The sequence below is a fragment of the Saccopteryx bilineata genome, chromosome 4 (assembly GCF_036850765.1).
Source record: "Saccopteryx bilineata isolate mSacBil1 chromosome 4, mSacBil1_pri_phased_curated, whole genome shotgun sequence".
Classification (NCBI taxonomy): domain Eukaryota; kingdom Metazoa; phylum Chordata; class Mammalia; order Chiroptera; family Emballonuridae; genus Saccopteryx; species Saccopteryx bilineata.
Window position 1 is genome coordinate 69,935,334 of NC_089493.1, and position 26,547 is coordinate 69,961,880.

Genomic DNA, 26,547 nt, shown 5'->3' on the forward strand with positions numbered 1-26,547 from the left:
CCCGGTTGGGCGCGTGCAGGAGTCTGTCTGACTATCTCTCCCTGTTTCCAGCTTCAGAAAAGTGTGGGGGGGGGGGGGAGCAGTGGGGCCCTGGCCGGTTGGCTCAGTGGTAGAGCATCGGCCTGGCATGCAGGAGTCCCGGGTTCGATTCCTGGCCAGGGCACACAGGAGAGATGCCCATCTGCTTCTCCACCCCTCCCCCTCTCCTTCCTCTCTGTCTCTCTCTTCCCCTCCCGCAGCTAAGGCTCCATTGGAGCAAAGTTGGCCAGGGCTCTGAGAATGGCTCTGTGGCCTCTGCCTCAGGCTCTAGAATGGCTCTGATTGCAACAGAGCAACGCCCCAGATGTGCAGAGCATCACCCCCTGGTGGGCATGCTGGGTGGATCCCAGTTGGGCGCATGCTGGAGTCTGTCTGACTGCCTCCCTGTTTCCAACTTCAGAAAAATACCAAAAGAAAAAAAAAAAGCAGTGGTACACATATACAATGAAATTCAGTGGGCTATGAAAAAGAAGGAAGTATTTCCTTTTGCTACAACATGGATGGACCTGGAAACTATTATGTTAAGTGAGATAAGCCAGGCATAGAAAGAAAAGTATCATATTACCTCACTCATTTGAGAAATCCAAGGAACAATGTGAACTGAGGAATGGAATTAAACTTGAAGGGAAGAGGGGAAGGAGCTGCTGGGATTGGTAAGGGATTAGTTGAGGGGAATTCGGGGGAGATGGAATGCAATGGGGGCAACACTAGAATCTGTGTAGACACAATAAATTAAATAAAAAAAGAAAAGCAAGCTCACAGGTTAATCTGATTATGAATTCTTAACTGACAGGTCATGGTGAGAGTCATGTGCCAGGCACTTAACTTCAGTTAAAGGTTTATCTTTGTCTTAAGCAAGCCCTGTCCACAGTTTATATAGGTTTAAAAAAAAAGGTAAACTGGTGGATCCATCTGAACACCTTGAAATATTAAGTAAAAATTTATTATTTTCAATAATTTGTCAAAATCCAGTTATTTCCAATGAGGGAAACTATCGTTTATATTAAAAAAAATTTTTTTAACTGCATAGCTACAATTGTGCTATAAATGGACTACATCATTGACAAAACTTTAAAACATAATTTAGTGTTTGTTTCTCTTCATAACAAGAGTTGTAGAAACCTCCATTTTTTTATCATTCATTTTTCTTTTTTCCCATCATTGAAAATAGCCTTAATATCTCTCATTCACTACATGCTCATAGTTAAACTAATAAATACTGTGGATAAATTTATAAATTGGATAATTGAGATTATATAAACAGCAAGAGTAATACAATTTTGTCTTCATCTTAAAGTTTAAAAAGTAAGCGTGCCACTACTTTTATAGCTCTTACAAAATCTTTTTCATCTTTAAAATCATTTATTCCTAGGGAATGTAAATATATTAAATGTAGGCTATGAAATCTATTTCATAATAATTTGATTCAAATAAAAGTTTTCTAAAGTTGTGTAACATTGTGTTATGAAACCTATAAACATATTCAATTATTATTTTTAATCTTTTTTAGTATGTCAGACTATCCTATGACACCAAAACTGAAGTCATTCTGCAACTTCTGCTTAAAGAATGGCAAATGGAATTACCCAAACTTGTTATCTCTGTACATGGGGGCATGCAGAAATTTGAGCTTCACCCACGAATTAAGCAGTTGATTGGAAAGGGTCTTATTAAAGCTGCAGTTACAACTGGAGCCTGGATTTTAACTGGAGGAGTAAACACAGGTACTCTGATGATCATGCCAATTTTATTTAGTGTGTTTGTAAATTTTTCATGATATCAATTAGATATTTGAAACAATAGTCAATACCGAGTGTAAGTATATTTTTTTCTGTTAAATAATCTAGAGTTCCTAAATATAAATGGTAACTAAAAGTATTTGGTTTTCATTTAGCCTTTTAAAAAAATAATATACATTAGAGTAGGCATTGGCAAACTGTGGCCCATGTATCAAATCCAGTCAACTCTTTGTTTTTGTAAATAAAGATTGATTGGAATATAGACTCACTGTTTTGTATTATTTGTGACTACTTTTGTGGTACAATAACAGAGATGAATAGTTGTGAGAGACTATGTCCTGCACAGTCTAAAACATTTGCTATTTGGCTTTTTACCCAGAAAAAAGGGTTATGACCCCTACTATAGAGCAAAGTTTTATTCCTATCACTTTCTAGCTACTGGTAAATTGATAGAAGAATGGAATTCATTCCTTTGGCCATAGTAAGAAATAGCTTTCAAAATTAATTGTTAATATACTTTAATCTTTCATTATGAGTCTTCTCTATCAAATATACAGGTTAGATATAAGGAAGGCAAATTAATTTAAATATCCAAAGTAAAACAATTTTCAGTTATTAGCGTGCAGTTATCTAATCATTAGCAACAGTTATGTTTTGAACCTCATTGTTAAGAATTCTTTTGGATGCTGAAACTGTATTCCACAAAATGAATAAAATATTTACCTTCATGGAGCTTACGTTCTGGTGGGGGAGATACAACAAGCAGATAACTAAATAATATATAATATGATAGTTTAATTTTTTTGGGAACTTATACAAAGTCAGTCATCTTTCAATTTTTTTTTTTGGTAATCATTTTTGTTTTTCAATTACAGATGAGATACAATATTATGTTAGTTTCAAGTGTGCAACGCAGTGATTAGATGTTATATAACTTACTAAGTGATCATCCTGATAATTCTCCTACCCATCTGACACCATACATAGTTGTTAGAATATTATTATTTCCTGTGCTGTACTTTACATCCCCATGAGTATTCTGTAACAACCGATTTGCACTGCTTAATAATTTCATCTTTTTCACCCATCCTCCCCTAACTCCCTTAAATTTGGTAACCATTAAAATGTTCTCTGTATCTATGAGTTGGTTTCTGTTCTGCTTTTTTGTATATTTTTTTCTTTAGATTCAATTATTGATAGGTATATATTTATTTCCATTTTATTCATATTTTTAAATATTTTTTCCTTTTCTTTTTAAAGAAGACCCTTTAACATTTTATGTAATGCTGGTTTGGTGGTGATGAACTACTTTAGCTTTTTCTTATCTGGGAAGCTCTTTATATGTCCTTTGATTCTAAATGATAGCTTTGCTGGGTAGAGTAAGTAATCTTGGTTGTAGGACCTTGCTTTTCATCACTTTGAATATTTCTTGCTCTACTCCCTCCTGACCTGCAGTTTCTGTTGAGCAGTCAGGTGATAGCCTTCACAAGAGCTTCCTTGTAGATAACTAACTGCTTTTCTCTTGCTGCTTTTAAGATTCTCTTTCTGTCTTTAATCTTTATTATTTTAATTTGATGTGTCATGGTGCGGGCCTCTTTGGGTTCATCTTGTTTGGGACTTTCTGTGCTTCCTGGACTTGTATTTCTGTTTTCTTCACCAAGTTAGGGAAGTTTTCTGTCATTTTATAAAATAGGTTTTCAATTTTTTGTTCTCTGTCTTCTCCTTCCAGCACCTCCCTGATGGAATGTTGGCATACTTGGAGTTGTTCCAGAGGTTCCTTGCATTATCTTCATTTTTTGGATTCTTTTTTCTTTTTGCTGTTCTGATTGGGTGTCTTGTTTCCTTATATTCCAAATCACTGATTTTATTCTTGGCTTCATCTTCTCTACTGTTGATTCCCTGTAAATTAGTCTTCATTTCATTTAATCTTCATTTCTGACTGGTTCTTTTTTGTGCTTTCTATGTCCTTTTACATGCTGTTCAAGTTCTGATTAGGTTTCTTGAGCATCCTTATAACCATTGTTTTGAAATCAGTGTCTGTTGGCTTGCTTGCCTGCATTTCGTGTAGTTCTTTTTCTGGAGACTTCTCCTGTCCTTTCATTTGAGACCTGTTTATCTGCATTTTGGCTGCTTTCCTATGTTGTTTCCTGTGTATTCGGTAGAGCTGCTATATCTCCCAGACTTGGTAGTGTGGCCTTTTATAATAGGTGTCTTATAAGGACCAGTTGGCATAGCCTCCTCAGTTATCCGAGGTGAGTGCTCCAGGTGGGCCCCTGTGTGGGCTGTGTGCATGATCCTTTTTATGTGTAGTTGTGTTGTAAAGTAGCATACCTAATTCCGTGGGCTATGTAGAGACGCAGGTTACAGAAGAATTTTTAGGAGGAGATTTATTAATAAGCTGGTTGCATATGATTTAAATGGGGTATAGCTAACTGTAAAGCCAGTAGCCACGGCCACCATCACAGCCGCCTGGCCCATGCAGGTTTGTGTTTGATTTGGACAGACGATAAACAACGGAGCCAATAACTGGTGGGCCATTAGCTTTAATCCTAGCTTGCACCTGGCGGGCAAGAAATACACACAGTGAGAAAACACTTTCCTTTCCATTCAGGGCTCCCAAAGCCACTGACTTATCCGAGTTTCCTAGAATCAAAGGTTTTAGCTCACCAGCCTTATTCACCTATGTTCCCCATCTCCCACTCTCTGCACAAACTCTGCACAAACTGGCTTATCCTTCAGCACCCCGCCATCTTGGCTGCTTCTCCTCTCTCCCATGTGGCTTTTCTCTGCTCCCCTGTCTAATGCTAATCTCAGGAACAGAGAGAGCAAGCACCCAGTCTTCCCCATTTTATAGTATAGAAATCAAAACCTTTATACAAACAAGGAAGTTTTTGATACAAAGCCACTTACCTGAGGCATAAATGGGATTCCTCATGAGAGTGCACTACCCTGTATCCTACAATAGTCAAGGGTGTGGGGAAAAGCTTAGTCTTAAAACTAAGCCTTAGGCTATAAGGGACGTTGTCTGCTTACAGCCTGTCCCTCACATCCAATGCAAACTATAAGTGAGCAAACATACATATCATATTTACAAACTTATTTGACCAACATTAACCCAAATCCCATGTTTGTCCCAAACTAGGCCCGAAGCTAGTTTATATAGACTTGATCACATATAGGTTGGGGGAAAAAGAGGGGTAGCATGACACAATAGTCGATCATTAACAAGCTTACAACATTCGTCTATAGGATCTATAAAAAACATTCCTACATATTAAAATTTCAAGGTGACACAATAGTGATGTCGTTTTACATATCAAAAACATTTACAAATATTTTAGTGTCTACCTCCCATCCCTTTGTCTAGAGGTATATGTTATTCTCAGCACTCCAGGAAGGGAGGAAGAGTTAAAATCAGTGTAGGATATGCAAACATTGTCTCCTAAAGGATCCCATTGAAGGGGGAGGTTATTCAGATAACCTTTATTTTTTCAGAGAACTATAGTTAAACTAGATGACCCAGTTGTCCTTGTAAGCCAGGAAGCTCCCATATTCTTTTCCCTCCATTCTCTAAAGAAAGGAGGAGGCAAGAAGCCTGGCTTTTCCTCTTTAAAATGGCGTTGCTAATACTGAGTTGTACAGTTCTTTGACACCTTATCCTAGTTGAGCCTTGTTTGCTGTTGGCATCACTGGAAGGAATTGACCCCAGCTGACTGCAAGGACCAGCTGCAACTGCAGTGGAGGAGCTCCCGTGCAACAGTTGATCCTATGGACCAGAATTTGCTTCAGTAAGGCTTTGGTGCTTACTGAGTTTGCCCTTGGAGTGCGTTGTTTTGTGGAGGTGATAGATTAGTAATCTGGAATGGTCTGAAACTGACAACCAGATGCACATGGGCCTCCCAGCAGGCTCAAGGTCAGCCACCACCTGTCTCCTGCCCGAGGCCACCTGGCAAGAGATATTATAGAGCAATGTGCAGATAGATGGGTGCTACTTGTGCTGGGCTTGGAGTTGTGCAGAAGCCAAGCTGTGAACCAAGGCTGGCTGCAGCTAGTGCCAGACCTAGGGCCACTTTGCAAGAGGTACAGGGTATGCAGAGACTACATACACTTGAAGTCTGAAGCATGAGGCAATAGAAGCCATTTGTTTGGAAAAGCAACTGGAGGCCCTGGCCGGTTGGCTTGTGGTAGAGCGTCGGCCTGGTGTGCGGAAGTCCCAGGTTCGATTCCCGGCCAGGGCACACAGGAGAGGCGCCCATCTGCTTCTCCACCCCTCCCCCTCTCCGTCTCTCTTTTCCCCTCCTGCAGCCGAGGCTCCATTGGAGCAAAAGATGGCCCGGGCACTGGGGATGGCTCCTTGGCCTCTGCCCCAGGTGCTAGAGTGGCTCTGGTCGCGACAGAGTGACGCCCCGGATGGGCAGAGCGTCGCCCCCTGGTGGGCGTGCCGGGTGGATCCCGGTAGGGCGCATGCGGGAGTCTGTCTCTCCCCGTTTCCAGCTTCTGAAAAATACCAAAAAAAGAAAAGAAAAGCAACTGGAAATGACTTGGGTGGGCCTGCACGTTAGGTAGGGCCAGGTCTTAGGGAATGACCTGGGCAGGTACAAATAGTGTGAGCCAGGTTGATAGAAACTCAGATATTGTGCCTGTCTGCAGGCTCTGGGAGAAGGGTGGTCTCAAAAAGGAACAGTGGCCTCTGCCAGCACTTTTATCTGGCAGAAAGTTGCCCCTTAGCTGTTGTCCCGATGTTATAGTTCAGTTCATCCGAGTATGTCCTTGGTTCCTTTCAGGATGCTTCCCCAAAGCTCAGAGGGTGTAGGTCTAAATAAGTTTGTGTACAGGCCTTTTAAGGGAAACTGCCTGAAACTCTAGCAGCTCTCTGTCTCACTCAGCCACAATCTGTGCTGGTTTTTACAGCCAGAAGCTTTGGGGACTTCTCTTCCTGGCTCTGGATTCCTGGGCTGGGAGGCCTAAGGGTGGCTGGGACCCCTTGCTCCTCAGGAAGGAACTCTGCAGCCAAGATATTCCTACCAATTTTTACCTGCCACATGTGGACGTGGGACCAGCCCATTCATGTCTTTGCCCCTCTTACCAGTCTGGATGTGGCTTCTTTAAATTCCTAGTTGTAGAACTTCCATTCAGTCAGATTTCAGGTGACTCTGAATGATGGTTGTTCTGTAGTTTAGTTGTAATTTTGATATGGTTGTGGGAGGATTTGAGTACTTCATTTACCTATACTGCCATTTTTATCAGAAGTATATGTTAGTTTCTCTGAGTTATAATTTTTCTGACATATCTTTATAAGGGAAACATAAAAAATAAAGAGAATACAGTAAACTAAAAGGCTTTTGCACAGCAAAGGAAGCCATCAACAAAATGAAAGACAATCCACTGAATAGGAGAAGATGCTCACTAGTGATACATCCAGTAAGGGGTTAATATCCAAAATTTATAAAGAACTTAGACAACTCCAAAAAAACAATCCATTTAAAAATGGGCAGAGGACCTAAATAGAGACTTCTTCAAAGAGGACATACAGATGGCCAATAGACATGTATGAAAAGATGCTCAAAGTCATTGTCATAAAAATGTAAAATAAGACCACAGGAGATAATTCACACCTGTTAGAATGGCTGTCATCAGTAACTATAAAGAACAAATATTGGTTAGGATTTGGAGAAAAAGGAACCCTAGTGTGCTGTTTGTTGGTGGGAGTGCAGATTGGCGTAGTCACTATGGAAAATAGTATAGAGGGTTCTCAAAATATTTGAAATGGAATTGCCTTATGACCTAGCAATTCCACTTCTGGGTATATATCTGAAGAAACCCAAAAGCCTAATTTGAAAGAATGTATGCACCCCTACGTTCATTGCAACTTTATTTATAATATTCAAGATATGGAAGCTACCCAAGTGCCCATCAGTAGACAAGTGGATGAAAAAGTGGTGGTACATACATACAGTGGGATATTACTGAGCCATAAAAAAGAACAAAATTTTATAGTTTCTGATATTGTGGATGGATCTAGAGGATATGATGTTAAGTGAAATAAGTCAGAAAGACATATGATTTCACTTATAAGTGGAATCTAAAGGACAAAATGAAGAAACAAAACAGAAACACGTGTAGCTATAGAGAACAGACTGGTGATTGCTAGAGAGGACGGGTATTGGGGAACTGGGTGAAAAAGGTGGAAGGATTGAGAAGTACAGATTGGTAACCACATCATGGAGATGTAAAGTACAGCATAGGAAATATAATCAGTATTGTAATAAGTACGTATGGTGCTAGGTGGGTACTGAAAATATCAGGTGGAACACTGTGAAATATGATTATTACCCTGCTCAATAGAATGTGAACTATTGAATGTGAATGTTAATTGCAAAAAATAAAACCTATGGTGAACTCATAAAATATGTATACTATGTTAGATAAATGCTATGTAGACACATGAACTGTAGACGAGAGATGGTTAGGGGGGTGCAAGAGGCTTCACTGAGAAAGTGACATTTGAGTAGAGATGGAAGGAAATGAAGGAGCAATAATGTGGGGTAGTGTGTTGGGAGAAGAAGCAGTTGGTATGTTGGGAGAAAGGTCCTTTGTAGCTAGAGTGGAATGAGCAAGAAATACTAGATGAGAAGGTCAGAAAGCAGTGGGTGTGTGATGGGGGTTAGAATGGGGCGGCGTGGTCAATAGTGGCAATAGGCAGATCTCTCCCCGCCCCAGTAAATATAGTATTTTATTAACTTATAGGCAGATCTTTATATAAAGCCTTGTAGTTCATTTTAAGCACTTTGACTTTTTCTGTGAATGAGAAAGGACAGTTTTAAGCAGAGTTGGAAAGAGCAAAGATCACTTGGATGTTACGATGTTACTTTGAAAGTAGATTTTAAATAAGCAGGGCAGCAGTTGGAAGGCCAGTGAAGATACTGCTTCCATATCCAGGTAAGGAATGAAGTATGATGGATTATAAAAATCAAATTGAATGATGCACTCCTTTGCTGGGGCTGCCATAAAAAAATACCACAGATTAAGATAGCTTGAACAACAGAAATTCCTTTTCTTCTAGTTCTGTAGGTCCAAGATCAGGATATTAGCAGGTTTTGTTCCTTCTGAAGCCTCTTCGTTTTGGCTGTCAGATGGTACCTCACTGTCCTGTCACGGCCTCTCCTCTGTGCATTTGCATCCCTTGTATCTCTTTTTGTGTCCAAAGTTCTTCTCAGGATATTGGACAGGTTGGATTTGGGCCGTCCTAACCTCCTTATTTTAATGTAATAACCCCTCTGAAGGACCTGATTCCAGATAGTCATATTCTCAGGTACTGGCGATTAGGATTTCAGCATAGGAACTTTGGGGAGGATGCAGTCCAGCTCATAACAAGTGATAATGAGGAGTTCTGTGCTCTTTTGAATTGTCTTCTGTCCTCCCAGTTTTTGAGTCAGTTGGATTACTTTTATACTTGTTTGGTATGTATTTGTGTGTGTGTATGTGTGTGTATTGCTTATTATTTTTCATTAAAAAATATTTTACTGATATTAGAGAGAGAAAGAGAGAGAGACAAAAATATCAAACTGTTTCTGTATGTGCCCTACCAGGTATTGAACCAGCAACCTTTGCATATCAGGAGGATGCTCTAACAAACTGAGCTATCCAGCCAGGGCCATACCTTTTGTTTTTTAAGATGGTATGTAGAGCAATAACAAAAAACTGTAGTTACTTACATGAGGAATCTAAGAAAGAACTAATCATAACAACATGGTAAAAGTTAATGTTTACATGCGTTTCAGGCAGTTGTGATTTGACATTGTGGAGTTTTTAATCTTTGTGGTCTTGTGTGTGTTTGTTTTTTTGAAAATTTGTCTTTTGGACCTTGTTGCATTGTATCTGTATATGTAAAGAACAAGATCTCAATTGTAACATTGTAAATTGAACATATGATTGTTCTGATTGAAAATCAGTAGATTTTCAAATAAATTTTGTATCAACAGGTGTGGCTAAACATGTTGGTGATGCCCTCAAAGAACATGCTTCCAGATCATCTCGAAAGATTTGCACTATTGGAATAGCTCCATGGGGAGTGATTGAAAACAGAAATGATCTTGTTGGGAGAGATGTAAGAATGATTTTAAATTTCTTATATTTGAACTTATATATAAACAAAATTAAAGTAAGGATCTTTTGAGTAAACTTAAAATACTTATGAACACATCATATCTTTCAAATTACCTTTAAAAAGTATTTTTCTGAGGTTTTCTTCTGATCTTTTTGAAAATACATTCATAGATACAAATAATTGTCATTATAGTGTTAGTGCATTTCGGTTTCTGTCTTTTTTGTATAACATTTCACACCTTTTCCATATCATGGCAGTCTTTATAATTTAATTTTTAATGACTTGTGACATTAAGAATTTTTATTATGCCTGACCAGGCGGTGGCGCAGTGGATAGAGCATTGGACTGGGATGCGGAGGACCCAGTTTTGAGACCCTGAGTTCTCCAACTTAAGCGTGGGCTCATCTGGTTTGAGCAAAAGCTCACCAGCTTGGACCCAAGGTCATTGGCTCAAGCAAGGGGTTACTCGGTCTACTGTAGCCCCCACGGTCAAGGCACATAAGAGAAAACAATCAATGAACAACTAAGATGTCACAGCGAAAAAAAATGAATGATTGATGCTTCTCATCTCTCTCAGTTTCTGTCTGTCACTATCTATCCCTCTCTCTGACTCTCTGTCTCTGTAAAAAAAAAAAAGCCCTGGCCGGTTGGCTCAGCAGTAGAGCGTCGGCCTGGCGTGCGGGGGACCCGGGTTCGATTCCTGGCCAGGGCACATAGGAGAAGCGCCCATTTGCTTCTCTACCCCCCCCCCCCTTCCTCTCTGTCTCTCTCTTCTCCTCCCACAGCCAAGGCTCCATCGGAGCAAAGATGGCCCGGGCTCTGGGGATGGCTCCTTGGCCCCAGGCGCTAGAGTGGCTCTGGTCGCAACAGAGCGACACCCCGGAGGGGCAGAGCATCGCCCCCTGGTGGGCAGAGCATTGCCCCTGGTGGGCGTGCCGGGTGGATCCCGGTCGGGCGCATGCGGGAGTCTGACTGTCTCTCCCCGTTTCCAGCTTCAGAAAAATACAAAAAAAAAAAAAAAAAAAAAAAAAAAGAATTATTATTATCAGTAAGAGTAGTAAATCAAATGCTAATATTTTATTTGAACAGGTTAAAGACATGAACTGGTTTTATTTATCAAGTGACTTAAAAAGGAATTATTAAATTATAATGACCACTTTGAAGTGATCATTAAGCAATTAAATTTCTACTACTAACTTTAAAGATCTAGTTATGGCTAGAAAAATAGCAATGTGATATTTGATAGTTTTTACTTAGTATTCTATTTATATTGCCCTTTTATGCACCAATAATTAATCATTTCTTCACATTCTTGTTTGCTACTTCTTCCTTTGCATGTGATAATGAAATCTATATTCAGCAATAAGAGTTAAAGCATAATTGTATCATCAGCCAATTACTGATTAATCTTTGGCAGCTTAAAAGCTTGTGCTTTTTGGTATATTTTTTGACATTTTTTATTTGTTGCCATAGGTAAATTGAATTTTACCTCTTACTTTCCTTTACAGGTTATTTCAAAGTTTATTTTTACTTTACATTATGTTGTATTTAATATTTTCCACTAACACTTATATTTGGTATTGTTTAGGTGGTTGCTCCTTATCAAACCTTATTGAACCCTCTGAGCAAATTGAATGTCCTGAATAATCTGCATTCCCATTTCATATTGGTGGATGATGGCACTGTTGGAAAATATGGGGCAGAAGTCAGACTGAGAAGAGAACTTGAAAAAACTATTAATCAGCAAAGAATTCATGCTAGTAAGGGAATTTATAAATTTGTTATTGTTGAAATTACTCTGGGCTATATTAGTTGCCAGTAACATTCTTAAAAGGTAGAATGTTCTTTGAAGGGCTCATTTTATCATGTCTCAATATAGCATATGAAACAACTAAGAATGACTGACCTTAGACAAAATAAAGTGACCTTGAAAAAGAAGTCTGAGGCTAAATAGGGTACTCAGATATTTCTACCAAAGCCACAAAGGTTCATGGGAAGTTCTGTTATTGTAACCCCGTTGCCACCCAAGGAACTCAGAAATAATTTTAATATGGGATGTATTCTAATGCATGACTTTGAAATTCAAGATTTAAGAGTGAAAGAGTGAAAGAACGCTTTATTGCAAAGAGGTAATCACCTTGCTTAAAGTTTATAACATAAGTGTGGGTGTGTCTTAAAAGTTGATATTCTTGATTCTGGTCTTTTCAACTGTGGTCAAACTTTTTTGTTCAACATTGAGATTTTTATTTCAAAAAAATTTTATAATCTTAGGACACCATGAAGTTCATAGGGCTCTATGACAAAGTGAAATAGAAATTCAAAATTATGGGACAGTGCATGTAGATTATGATGGAGTCATAGCATTTCTTAATAGGAATATTTTAGAATCTTACAGTTACCTATCTTTGAATTCTCTCATTGCATTGCAGGTAACTATTAAAAACAAAAGTTGGTATTCAGTAATTTATTTCTGTTATTCTTGTAGAGGTCTAGATTTTTATCAATTAGTTCCTTTTATGGAATCCTGATTCTCTTCCTAGTTTCTGTATTAATGTTGCAGTGTATTTGAAATGAGAAATATACATTTTAACAATAAGTAAAAACATATATCTTATCTTAGAAATTAAATTAGACAGTATTAAGCAAATTCTAAAACAAACATTTTTTGCTAAATCAGTTTTTTTTATTTTACTTAAAAATTACATTTAAAGGGGTGATATTGATCAGTAAGAGTACATAGGTTTCAAGTAAATATTTTATAGCATTTGAACTGTTAATTATGTTGTGTACCCATCACTCAATAAAACAAATTAATGTTATATATTTCTTATCAAGAGTTCAATTAGTGAATTAAACAAAATAATTTTACTTTTCAACAAATACATAAATTCTAGTATATGCCTAATTAGATATTGGATTTTCTAATTTTGTCATTGAGAACAGACTTTAAGCAATGAAAAAGTAGTTTATTCAGTATTTTATTTATCTATGCCAGACTAGTAGCACATTGAGTGCTTAAAATTAAGTCAGTACAGTTTTGAGAGAAATTACATTGGCTTTTATTTTTATTTTGTTTTTGATTGAGTAAAAAAGAAGATTAAATTACTAGTTTTGTCTAATATCTTAAATCTTTTACTCTTTTAAGGAATCGGTCAAGGTGTCCCTGTGGTGGCACTAATATTTGAGGGTGGGCCAAATGTTATCCTCACCGTTTTAGAATACCTGCAGGAAAGTCCTCCTGTTCCAGTTGTCATATGTGAGGGAACAGGCAGAGCTGCAGATCTACTAGCATACATTCATAAACAAACAGAAGAAGGAGGGTAAGTGTGGGATTACAACAAATTTATAATAACTTTATGTAAAGAGGCTTGTGTTTTAGAATATTAGATTCATTTCAGTATGTTATGAACATGAAAATTTGATGTTTAATACAATACCTTGTTAAGGCTTGAGGAAGTAGCTTGTCTGACATTATTGGAATGAATTAAAATATGCAAATCTTCATAGAGGACAGTTTTATAAGATCTGTCAAATATACAGAGGCATATATCTTTTGGCCTAGTTCCATTTCTGGGAATTATTTCTGCAGATCTATTTATACACATATGAATAACATATATATGAAGTTACTTGTTATGGCATTGTTTGTAACAGTAAAAGATTGGAACAAAATAGAGCATACATCAAAGGGACGAGGTTAATAAATTATGGTCTGTCTGCACAATAGATTCGTTTTTATTTTTTAAGACTTTATTTATTTTAGAGAGGAGAGAGAGAAAGAGAGAGAGAAAGAGAAAGAAGGGAGGAGCAGGAAGCATCAACTCCATATGTGCCTTGACCAGGCAAGCCAGGGTTTTGAACCAGAGACCTCAGTGTTCCAGGTCGATGCTTTTATCCACTGCACCACCACCAGTCAGGCCCATGGATTAGTTTGTAGCTGAGTGAGGTTGGTATGTATTAGATTTAGGAAGATTACTAAAATATATTAATATACAGAAAAAGGAAGGTGCAGAGTAGCATGTATATTGTGCTATACCTTTTATGTAGGGGGAAAAAAAGGAATAATTATTTATACACATAGAAAGAGATCCAGGAAAGTTATACCAATTCTTAGTGTTCCTTGAAAGCAGTTGAGGTGAAACTGGGAAGGTGAAAGACAGTAGGAATATTTTTATTATGAATTTTCATGTTTTTTACATTTTAGAGTACAGTATATCATTATATTTTTGAGCTGTGTAAATATACTACCTATTGAGAAAAGGAATAAAAATGTACATGTGCTCATGTTAAAGATATCTTGATGAAATAGTGCTTTATATGCCATAATATCTTAAAAGTTATCTTTTTATATATATATTTTTTTTTTTTTTAAGAGAGAGAGAGAGGGACAGATAGACAAGAAGGAATAGAAATGAGAAGCATCAACTCATGAATGTAGCACCTTAGTTGTTCATTGATTGCTTTCTCATATGTGCCTTGATGAGGGGGGGGCTCCAGCTGAGCCAGGACCCCTTGCTCAAGTCAGTGACCCCTTGTTCAAGCCAGTGACTATGGGGTCACATCTATGATCCCACGCTCAGGCCAGCGAGCCTGTGCTCTAGCTGGTGCTCAACCTCAGGGTTTTGAACTTGAGTCCTCATTGTCCCAGGTCGACACTATTCGCTGTGCCACTGCCTGGTCAGACAAAATTATATTTATATATCTTACAAAATATGAGTACCGATATTGAAATACATACCTTAATAAAAAATTTCAAAATAATTTAAAGGGAAAAATTACTATTTTATTCCTCCCTCGTGGCTTATATGGGAGTCTCATGAAGGAGAAAATTTCACTGAGGGTCAAGTATTTAAGATTAATACAGTAGCTTGAAAGGTCATACATGGATCTATCTGTACTTTATATTAGATTCTACAAATAATGAAAATTAAAACAGTGGATTAAATTATGTTTCCTCTTATTATAGGAATCTTCCAGATGCAGCAGAACCTGATATTATTTCAACCATCAAAAAAACATTTAACTTTGGCCAGAGTGAAGCAGTTCATTTATTTCAAACATTGATGGAGTGTATGAAAAGAAAGGAACTTGTAAGTAGATTTTAGCAGAATAAACCTATTACTTCAAAGTTCTTTCTAAATTGGTGAACAATGTAAAGATGTCATTTATTGTTTTTATTTCACCTGAAAGACATAAAAGGATTATAGTTTTTATATGGTATTGAGAAATATATTTGCTCTTCTATTTTAGGAAAAGTTTCATAACTAAGCCTTAACAGATTATGTCTAGGCATAAGGAAGCATGCTAAAGAGTTAATGTCTTTAAAATATATTTAGAAACCAAAAAATTGTAACTATTTTCTTCTGTTCAAATTAAATTAAAGATTAGTGCTCTTAATTTCAGTCATCTAAACATGGATTTAAATTTGCAGAGAAAATTTTTTGTCAACTCTCTAAGTGGTGGATGATTTGCTGTTTTCTTTCATTTACTTTATTTCTGTACACTTGAAAATGAGATTGGTTGAAAAATTTGTATTAGAGTTATTACAGTAGTCTTTTTCTTTATGAAAAACATTATTACAAAAAAGTCTCTTAAATGATGTTACATTTCAAATAATTTAAAGAAATTTCTAGTTAAGAAACATTTTTCATCAAAGACACATCTAATATCTTGAATGCTCACTCTTTAGGAGGAACAGCAGGATTTTTCCAGATAAATTTCCCAGTTCATAAGTCGCTTACTTTAAGTAAAGGATATAAGCTAAGTTAAAACAATGAGTTTAATAAGAAATCGAATATTTTGAGTGTACTTGCCATTTTATACTCATGTTTTTTGGTTCCTTATTTCTGACCAAGAAATGAACCCCCACTACCATATCGCCTATGTAGTTTGAAATTACTGTTTAATGTGTCTTATGCCTTACCTTTTCAAATATAAAGGCATAATATTATGAATTAATCTTTAAATAGATCACTGTTTTTCACATTGGATCTGATGAACATCAAGATATAGATGTAGCGATACTTACTGCACTGCTTAAAGGTATGGTTTAATTATTGTTTTCATTTGTAATCTTTCATTTATATCCTATTTCTACATGATAGTACCTTTTAATTTAGCGCAGTGTTTGGGAACTGGCTTTTTCAATAATTTTTCTTTGTGAAAGACACATTAGCTTTCTTTAACAATAACTTAGCTTTTGTGTTTACTTTGTAGAAATATTTTAAGATCATAGAGGATTTATGCCACCATACCCATTTTAATTATCCTGTTAAGAATGTATCACGGCCTGACCAGGCAGTGGCGCAGTGGATAGAGCATCAGACTGGGATGCAGAGGACCCAGGTTCGAGACCCCGGGGTCGCCAGCTTGAGCGTGGGCTCATCTGGCTTGAGTGAAAAGCTCACTAGCTTGGACCCAAGGTCACTGGCTCAAGCAAGGGGTTACTCGGTCTGCTAAAGGCCCGCAGTCAAGGCACATACGAGAAAGCAATCAATGAACAACTAAGGTGTCACAACAAAAAACTGATGATTGATGTTTCTCATCTCTCTCTGTTCCTGTCTGTCTGTCCTTATGGATCCTTCTTTCTGACTCTCTCCCTGTTCCTTAAAAAAAAAAAGAAAAAAAAAAGAATGTGTCACATTTTCAATTGCCTAAAAGATAAAGGTAATAATATATTAGTTGACAGAAATTTAAGATTGTGTTCCTAAACATGCTCTTTTCATTCTGAAGAGAAATTTGGAAAGAAAACTAACTGTGCTTCTTGGACAGAGGGGCTAATGCCTATGCACATTGGACTGTATTCCTATTATTATCTTGCCAAAGGTATCCAACTGATACAACAAACGGTATTACAGTGAAAAATCTTTTCAAAAATTAGAGACTAAAATAGTTTCCTATCTGAGGAACTGAAAGTTCAAGTATGTAGTGAGATGGCAGAAGCAGAGCAAGAGAGCACTACTGTCTGTCATTCACAAGAATTGCCTAAATATTAGGCCACAGTAAATTGCCAATAGATCAAACATTTAAAAAACACTGTGAGATAACATATACATCATCTTGGAAACAAGGACATAGTAATAGGAAATGCAGAAAACATTAACAGAAAGATCAGTAAATGGGATTGCATTAAAATAAAAAGAGACTACCTAATAAATTTGCCTTATACTTTCTGTGTGCTAGCCACTGTACTTTAGTGATTTAGAGTACTTATTTTATCTTTATAGTAGCCTAAAGGGGAAGATTTTCTATTATTTTTCTTATTTTATAGTTGAGGAAATTAAGGAACAGGAATGTGGAGGAATCACAATGAGCTGTTATATTGATTGTTTTTTTTTAGAGAGAGAGAGGACGGGAGAGAGAGAAAGAGAGATGCATTCATTTGTTGTTCTACTTAGCTGTGCATTCATTGATTGCTTCCCATGTGTGCCCTGACTGGGGGTTGAACCTGCAACCTTGTTGTTTCAGGACAATGCTCTAATTGATTAAGCTAGCTAAGGCCCACAATGAGCTGTTATAAATTAATAATAAAAAGATGATTACCTCATGGGAAAATGAGCCAGAACTTATGTAAAAGATATTAGCAGAATAATAGAAAGGCTTATGTGAAATGTGGAAAGATAGTGTTATAATATTTTATAAAGTAAGATTGATTGATTGATTTTTAAAATTTTTCCATTGATTTGGGATGGGAGAGAGAGAGCGAAACAGAATCATCAGCTCTGTGTACTCGTTGATTGCTTCTCACCAGGGATCAAACCCACCTGCCACTTTGGCTTGCTAGGATGACACTTTATCCACTGAGCCACCAGCCAAGGCTAAAAAGTAAATTTTAAAAATGAGCTTTTTCTTCCTTTACTTGGTGTTCTTATTCCTTTGGAGGATATTGTAACCTTTCTGGAATGTATTTTGGCAGTGTATCAAAAGCTTTGAAAAATATTCTTTTACCTACCAATTGGGCATCTACAAAATCATACTATGTAAATAATCAAACATGTGCCCCAAAATACACTCACCAGAAAATTCAAAGTAACCTGAATGCCCAGTAGTTAGCGATAACTAAGATGTGATATTAAGATACATAAGGCATCCTCTGGCTGGATAGCTCAGTTGGTTAGAGCAAGCATCCCCAAACTATAGCCCACGGGCCGGGCCGCATGCAGCCCCCTGAGGCCATTTATCCGGCCCCACCGCACTTCCGGAAGGGGCACCTCTTTCATTGGTGGTCAGTGAGAGGAGCACTGTATGTGGTGGCCCTCCAGCGGTCTGAGGGATAGTGAGCTGGCCCCCTGTGTAAAATGTTTGGGGACCCCTGGTAGAGCAGCATCATCCTGAAGCATAGAGGTTGCCGGTTTGATCCCCAGGTCAGGTCACATACAGAAACAGATTGATGTTCCTGTGTCTGTCTGTCTGTCTCCCCCTCCCCCTCCCCGTCCCCCTCTCCCTCTTTCTTTCTCTAAAATTAATAAAAATAAACATTAAAATGATACATAAAGCTGGCTGCCATATACTTTGTATATAGTATGATCCACTTTTGCATAAATAATTAAAAGTATACATAGGAATTTACATATATACAGAAAATCACCTGTAAGGGTATTTTGCATAATATTAACAGTCAGTACTATCTCTAGGATCAAAACACTTCATTTTGTGTTTTCTACATTCTGAATTGTTTGTAGTGAATAAGGCTGTTCTTTCCTGTAGTTGGAAAATAAGTGTCCTCAACCCTGGGGGTAACCTTACCTCTCTGAGGCATACTACCTCTGAAGTGACTGATACCAGCTGTGTAAGTTAATTAAAAGGGAGGAGGAGAATTCATGTGTTCACATTTTAATGGAGATAAATTGATTGAACTTGTCAACTAATTTCTTTATTTGTTTAGGCACTAATGCATCTGCATTGGACCAGCTCATCCTTACATTGGCATGGGATAGAGTTGACATTGCCAAAAACCATGTATTTGTTTATGGACAACAGTGGCTGGTATGTAAAAAAAAATCTTTACATACAATGTATTTAAACCAACCATAACTAAGATTTTGTTGGAACTGTGACCTAACCTGACACTTTACCTGTCAACTGCAAAATTTACCAAAGCACAAAATTCATTTACCTATAAACATTTCTACAACATTCCATTTAAATCCATTTTGGATTTAATAAGTTCTATTTACCTCTTCAGTTAAAACCTTGTTTTTTAGGCCCTGGCCGGTTGGCTCAACAGTAGAGCGTCGGCCTGGCGTGCGGGGGACCCGGGTTCGATTCCCGGCCAGGGCACATAGGAGAAGCATCCATTTGCTTCTCCACCCCCACCCCTCCTTCCTCTCTGTCTCTCTCTTCCCCTCCCGCAGCCAAGGCTCCATTGGAGCAAAGATGGCCCAGGCGCTGGGGATGGCTCCTTGGCCGCTGCCCCAGGCGCTAGAGTGGCTCTGGTCGCGGCAGAGCTACGCCCCGGAGGGGCAGAGCATCGCCCCCTGGTGGGCAGAGCGTCGCCCCTGGTGGGCGTGCCGGGTGGATCCCAGTCGGGCGCATGCGAGAGTCTGTCTGACTGTCTCTCCCCGTTTCCAGCTTCAGAAAAATACAAAAAAAAAAAAAAAAAACCTTGTTTTTTAATAACACAGAGCTCTCTAAAAATCCTAGAACTGAAAAGTCACATAAATAGTGTGTTCATCACAGGTATCAGCTTGTAATTATTTTTTTTAATTTTTAGTTTTTCTTAAGTGAGAAGCAGGGAGGCAGAGCCAGAGAGCCACCTGCACCCCAACAAGGATCCACCTGGCAAGCCCCCCACTGGGCGATGCTCTGCCCATCTGGGGCTGTTGCTCTGTTGCTTGGCAACGGAGCTCTTTTAGCACCTGATATGAGGCCGTGGAGCCATGCTTAGTGTCTAGGGCCAATTTGCTCCAACCGAGCCATGGCTGCAAGAGGGGAAGAGAGAGAGAGAGAGAGAAAGAAGGAAGAAAGGGAAGGGTAGAGATGCAAAATGGTCACTTCTCCTGTGTGCCCTGACCGGGAATTGAATCTGCGATGTCCATAGACTGGACTGATGCTCTACCACTGAGCCAACTGGCCAGGGCCAATTTTGTTTTCTTGTGGCATCCTTGTCTGGTTTTGGTATCAGGGTAATGCTGTCCTCATAAAATTAATTTATAAAGAGTTCCCTTTTCTATATTTTGAAAGAGTTTCAGATTGGTGTTAATTCTTTGAATGTCTGGTAGAATTCATCAGTGTATCTACCTTTTCCTGGACTTCTGTTTGTTGGAAGGTTTTTGACCACTGATCACAAAACTGATTGCAACTAGTAATTGGTCTGTTTAGATTTTCTGTTCCATTATGGTTCAGTCTTGGTGGGTTGTATGTTTCTAAGAATTTATTCATTTCTTCTAGGTTGTCCAGTTTGCTGGTATATAATTGTTCATAATAGTCTCTATCATCTATTGTATTTCTGTGATATCAGTTGTAATAGCTCTCTTTTCATTTTATTTCAGTCCTGTTTTTCTTGGCGAGTTTATTTTTTTCTTGGTTTTTCCATTTAGTTTCTCTTTTTAGAAAATCAATTCTTAGTTTCATTGATCTTCTCTATTGTCTTTTTGGTCTCAGTTCCATTTATTTCTGCTCCCTATTTCCTTCCTTTACTCACTTTAGGCTTTGTTTGTTCTTTTTCTAACTCCTTGAAGTAGAGAGTTAGGTTAAAACTTTTCATGTTTCTAGGCCCTAGCTGGTTGGCTCAGTGGTAGAGCGTCGGTTCAGCGTGTGAAAGTCTCAGGTTCGATTCCTGGCCAGGGCACACAGGAGAAGCGCCCATCTGCTTCTCCACCCTTCCCCCTCTCTTTTCTCTTTCTGTCTCTTTTCCTCTCCCACAGCCAAGGCTCCATTGAAGCACAGTTGGCCTGGATGCTGAGGACGGCTCCATGGCCTCTGCCTCAGCTGCTAGAATGGCTCCAGTTGCAACGGAGCAATGCTTCAGATGGGCAGAGCATCACCCCCTAGTGGTTTTGTTGGGTGGATCCCAGTCAGATGCACTGGGAATCTGTCTGCCTCCCTGCTTCTCTCTTCAGAAAAATTCAAAAGAAAAAAAAAGACTTCATGTTTTTAGAGGGTAGACATTGATTGCTACGAACTTCTCTATTTAAATTGCTTTTGCTATAGCCTACAAATTTTATTATGTTGTATTTCTATTTTTTTCTAGTATTTTCTTTTTTTTATGTCTTCTTTGACCCATTGGTTGTTTGATGCTGTGTTGTTTAATTTCCACGTTTGTGAAATTTCCATTTTTTTGTGTATTTGTACTTAATTTCCAATTTCATATTATTGTGGTTGGAAAAGATGCTGGATAAGTATGTTAGTCTTAAATTTATTGAGCTTTGTTTAGTGGCCTGGAAAATGGTCCATGTGTTCTTGAGAAGAATGTGTATTCTGTTGCTTTTGGATGGAATGATTTCTATACTATCTGTTAAGGCTAGCTGGTCTAATGTATCATTTAAGGCTGATATTTCCTAATTGGTTATTTTTTTGTCTAGACGATCTCTTCATTGATGTGAGGTATTAAAGTTTCCTACTATTATTTTATTGCTATTTCCCCCTTTGAGTTTATTAATATTTGCTTTTTATATTAGTTCCTATGTAGGGTGCATAAATTTATAGATGTTATATTTTATTATTGGATGGACTACTTTATCATTATGTAGTGCCCATCTTTGTCTGCTCTAAGTATAGACACCAGCTTTTTTTCTTTGTTGTTCTCCATTTACATGGAATATCTTTTTTCATCCCTTCAGTTTCTATCTGTGTCTGTCTTCACATCTATAGTGAGTCTCTTGTATGCAGATACAGATAGATTTTGTTTTCTTATCTGTTCAGCCACCCTTTCTTTTAATTGTAGCATTTAGTCCATTTACATTTAAAGTAATTATTGATAGGTATGTACATATTGCCAATTTGCTAATTGTTTTCTAGCTTTTTTTTTTTTTTTTTCATTTTTCTGAAACTGGAAACAGGGAGAGACAGTCAGACAGACTCCCGCATGTGCCCAACCGGGATCCACCCGGCACGCCCACCAGGGGCGACGCTCTGCCCACCAGGGGGCGATGCTCTGCCCATCCTGGGCGTTGCCATGTTGAGACCAGAGCCACTCTAGCGCCTAAGGCAGAGGCCACAGAGCCATCCCCAGCGCCCGGGCCATCTTTGCTCCAATGGAGCCTTGGCTGCGGGAGGGGAAGAGAGAAACAGAGAGGAAAGCGTGGCGGAGGGGTGGAGAAGCAAATGGGCGCTTCTCCTGTGTGCCCTGGCCAGGAATCGAACCCGGGTCCTCCGCACGCTAGGCCGACGCTCTACCGCTGAGCCAACCGGCCAGGGCTTTTCTAGCTATTTTTGTAATCCCTCTGTTAACTTTCTTCTCTTGCTGTCTTCCTTTATGGTTTGATGACTTTATTTACTGATGTATTCCTTTATCTTTTCTCTATTTAGTACAGCTTTTAAAAAAAATAAGATTAGCTGTCATGTTATATGGTTTCTGGTATCCTTTGACCTTACCCATTAAATGTTAGTAATGGCCCTCAATTATTGAAATGATCTCTCCAAAAATCATTTCCTAAATATTGAGAATCATTGTTCTAAAATATTTTTTCCCCAGTTTTAGTTGATCATGGATTCTTTCCTCTTCCCCCTTCCCCCTCTCGTCACACTTGCTCTCCTACAGTTCTCTTTGTAGAATGCTACTCTAGAGATGTCTTTACGTCTGTCTGTTCTCTTTATGCCTTGAATTCTAGCCTTACACTATTTTTCATTTTTTCAATTTTATTATAAAACTGTTCGAAATCAAAGAGATAAATTGTAAGGACTTGCATTTAGAATGGTACAACTAGAATATGTGAAACATATTTATTAATTTGATAATCTTTTAGGTTGGATCCTTGGAACAAGCTATGCTTGATGCTCTTGTAATGGATAGAGTTGCATTTGTAAAACTTCTTATTGAAAATGGAGTAAGCATGCATAAATTCCTTACCATTCCTAGACTAGAAGAACTTTACAACACTGTAAGTATATGTTAAGATTCTTTAACTAAGTTTTATTATCTTTGGGAAATGTTGTCTTACTGAACATATTCAATCCTTTTGATAAAACCTTTAATGTCTTGCTAGATTACATGGAAAAAGTTACAGCTAGTCTTAGTAAGGGTTGGTTATATAAGTGGAAGCCCTTTTTTGTTTCTGGTGGTGACCTCTTTTTCTTGGTGATCATTTGCTACACCAAATTTCTTTTGAATCCTTTGCCTAGTGGAGAAATTACACACTGCTTTTTTCTTTCCTCCTTTTTGGTTTTGACATTTGTTATTTGACTTTATGGTATCTGCCTTTTAGCTTACAAACTGTTTCTTATTCTAAAGAGCTCCTGAAAAGTAACTATTTCCTTCACAAAACCTTTCTCATTTCATTTCAGATTTCATGTTACTAGTATTGGAGAGGGTAAATACTTCCCATCTTATTAATTTTCATGTTAACAAAATGAATTTAATTGACCTATACGTTGAGGAGCACTATGACCACCAACTCCTAGATTATTGCCTTTGACTGCAAATCTATTTGTTTATTCATCAGTTTCTACCTATTTATCACCTCCTTTTCATTCCTAATGTCTTTGTACTGCTCAGTCATTTACAGTCTGTACCACTTTTGTGTATTAATTTCCTTGTCTAGTCTTTCTTCCCATCAGTTCATTGATTTTTCTTATAATCACATAGTTTTACTATATCTTTTCTCAGCTTAAAACCTTTGATGGCTCTTCAGTATGTATAGAATAAAACCCAAACCCTTAGCTTGATTTTCAAAGCTCTCCAGCTTTTGAGACTTTGAAAATTTGCCTCAAGTATCTCTCTCTTTTGGTCTTTTTATTTCAGCCCCATCCCCTTATAAAAAAGCACTTGCTGTTTACACAGTGCTGGTGTGTGTTTTTCTTTCAACTACTCTCCACTTGCTGGAATGTTATTCATTGTTTAAAACTTGGTTTAAATGCCATGCCATTGCCTTCATGAAGCCCAAGGGCATAGTCAGTTAGGTATAATTATACTTTCCCCTGTGTATTGTAAATTACTTTTGAGTAGGGATTATATCTTTATTTTCCCTCATTTTTTTCCTTTAATAGTGTCTAGCACAGTTACATTGAACTTTGTTGGCGTTCTGTCTCTAGCGAACAGATGTAAAAATTAAAAGGATTATTCATTGTGCTGAAGTAAGGTTTATCCCTGAAATATAAAACAATATAAAACAATAAAAATAAAAATTGATCCCATTAGCAAGGCAAGTAATTTTTTTAATTGTATAACTCAGTTAATAGTTACTTTCAGCATCAATTATTAATGAAGTTTTTTAGAGTTTAAGGGATTTTAACGTGACAAAACAGTGGTTCTCAAACTTTTTGGTATCATGGTCCTATAACAAAAATTACTGAGGACCTCAAAAAGCTGTTTCTAAAGAGGTATTGTTTATGTGTTAATATTGACCAATTTAGAACATAAAATGATTTAATCTTAAAATTTTTTATAAATTTGTATTTAATAACAAAAATCTATTATATGTTAACATTAAAACCTCTTTCAAGGAAAATATTAGTTTGGGAAGTAGAATAATTCTATGGTTTCACAGATCTCTTTAATGTCTGGCTTCATGGAAGGCAGCTGGATTCGCATGTTTGCTTTTGAATTTAATCTCACAATATCACACATCAAGAAGCTTCTGAGAAATTGTACTAAATGCTGAGAGAAAGAGAATGAAAACATGCATATGACATCTTAACATGATTCTGAAATATCTTTCACCTTATAGACCTCATGAAAGGTTTTGTGGGATATTTAGGGGTTCCCAGACCACACTTTGAGAACTGCTGTGTTAAATATATTCTATATTAAAGAGGTTATAGTTTATGAATAAATATTAATGGATTAATATAAAATATTGTAAAACTCCAAAACTTGCATTTTATGTGATTATATACTGTTAGAGAGAAAATATAATGAAACTTTCTAATACCTAAAAAGATGCAATACTTCATATTAACTTAGAATACAGCTATTTTTTAAAAGTTAATACTTGGAGGCGAGTGGCCAGAGAAAATTCAGTTCCTGAGAGGATAGACTAAATATAATATAAAGACAGCAAAGTGAGGTAAAACATAGTTTATATGCAATATTTGTTATAGTCATCTTTAGATATTATGTAGAATTTGAAAGTGAAGACTAGAAAAGAAAATAATATTGTTATCAAAGAAATAACAGGTTTATCCAGTTAAATTACCAAGTATGTGTGATCAAAATGGAAAAGTAGATTGTATTGATTACTATGATAACCTCACAAAAAGTAATAATAATCCAACAGTGAGAAAACAATCTGACTTGTTATATTTTTTAAACAATAGATTTACAGTTTTGAAATAGGTCTCTTTGTGCTATATAAAAGTCATTGCAACTAACTTCAGATGGGTTAAAGCACTGTTTAAAAAGTTTAGAATACATATTTTGGCCCATTTACCTCAGTCTTGATGGGGGGAGGTAAACTCCTGGGTATTTTTTCAAAATAGAATACCATCAAAATAAGATTACTATAAAAATGATACTTGTGTTTAGTTTAGTAGTATGTATACATGGAATTAACATAATAGAGAAAAGATGACATACGTAAATATTGAAAGTTTGTTACCCAGAATATTTTAGTATTAATACAACTTGATGATTAGTGGCAGAAGCACTGTACACCTTCATTATCAATGAAGGAAATGTAAATTAAAGATATAATGATGAAGCTTGTCACGTTTGCACAACTTCTAAAAAACAAAGTTATGTATTTTTACATAAGTAAAAACAAGAAAATTAATTATTTAAGGTAAATATAATATGAAGTGGTTTATATCCATTTTATGAACAGTTTATTATAATTAATTTTATAATTTGTGCAAATGGGTTCGTAAAAGTTTTATATGTAACAAAAAGAGGAGTTGTTTACATTATTTTAGAAGAAAAATAATAATGTACTCTAATTTTTTCTCCTTAAAGAAACAAGGTCCAACTAATCCAATGTTATTTCATCTTGTTCGAGATGTCAAACAGGTAAAAGGTTTTTTTTTCAAAAATGTTATTTAAAAAAATCATTCATACTTAATCTGTTGGAAACATTTAAATACACTTTAAGAATAGCAATTAAATGACATTTTTTATGTGGTAACTTAGATGTAAAGAGCATCCTGTATCAAAAATCAAGAAAAAGGAAAGTTTGTGAAATTATGACCACGTTTCCTGAGCTTCTTAGTCATCTGAAAGAGTGGTGAATTTCATAATGCTCATTGATCCATAAAAGAAGATCATTGATAGACTAAATGTATCTTCTTTCTTTGTGTTCAGAATACATTTGTGCCGGGGGCATTCAGTTAGGAAGTTGACGGAAACACTGGGTTTTGATCTTCATGACAGATTTTGGCAATTAAAAATGCTGAAATGTGTACTTCTTTTCTCACTCCTCTTTGTGTTTAAATATCTTATATGGGTGGTGAGTGAATGAAAATGTAACATTGTCATATGGTCTAAAGCCATTTTGTGGTGACCAAATTTGATGCTCTTTTGATTCTTTGTAAATAATAGTTTTAAATATTTATATTTATTTAAAAATTTTA

General features: G+C 37.0%; 1 protein-coding gene across 2 annotated transcripts in view; it reads left to right on the plus strand.

Annotated features, from left to right (window-relative positions):
• TRPM7 (transient receptor potential cation channel subfamily M member 7) overlaps positions 1–26,547 on the plus strand; it is a 123,731-nt gene that overhangs the window by 39,144 nt on the left and 58,040 nt on the right. The window contains exons 5-13 of one of the 2 annotated variants that reach the window (XM_066276400.1): positions 1,550–1,763; positions 9,761–9,885; positions 11,474–11,645; positions 13,031–13,205; positions 14,852–14,975; positions 15,855–15,927; positions 18,770–18,870; positions 22,791–22,925; positions 25,934–25,987. In XM_066276400.1, coding sequence (XP_066132497.1) covers positions 1,550–1,763; positions 9,761–9,885; positions 11,474–11,645; positions 13,031–13,205; positions 14,852–14,975; positions 15,855–15,927; positions 18,770–18,870; positions 22,791–22,925; positions 25,934–25,987 — 1,173 coding nt within the window. Of the gene's footprint in view, positions 1–1,549; positions 1,764–9,760; positions 9,886–11,473; positions 11,646–13,030; positions 13,210–14,851; positions 14,976–15,854; positions 15,928–18,769; positions 18,871–22,790; positions 22,926–25,933; positions 25,988–26,547 lie in introns of those variants that run through there. The other variant, XM_066276401.1, reaches the window with a different exon arrangement.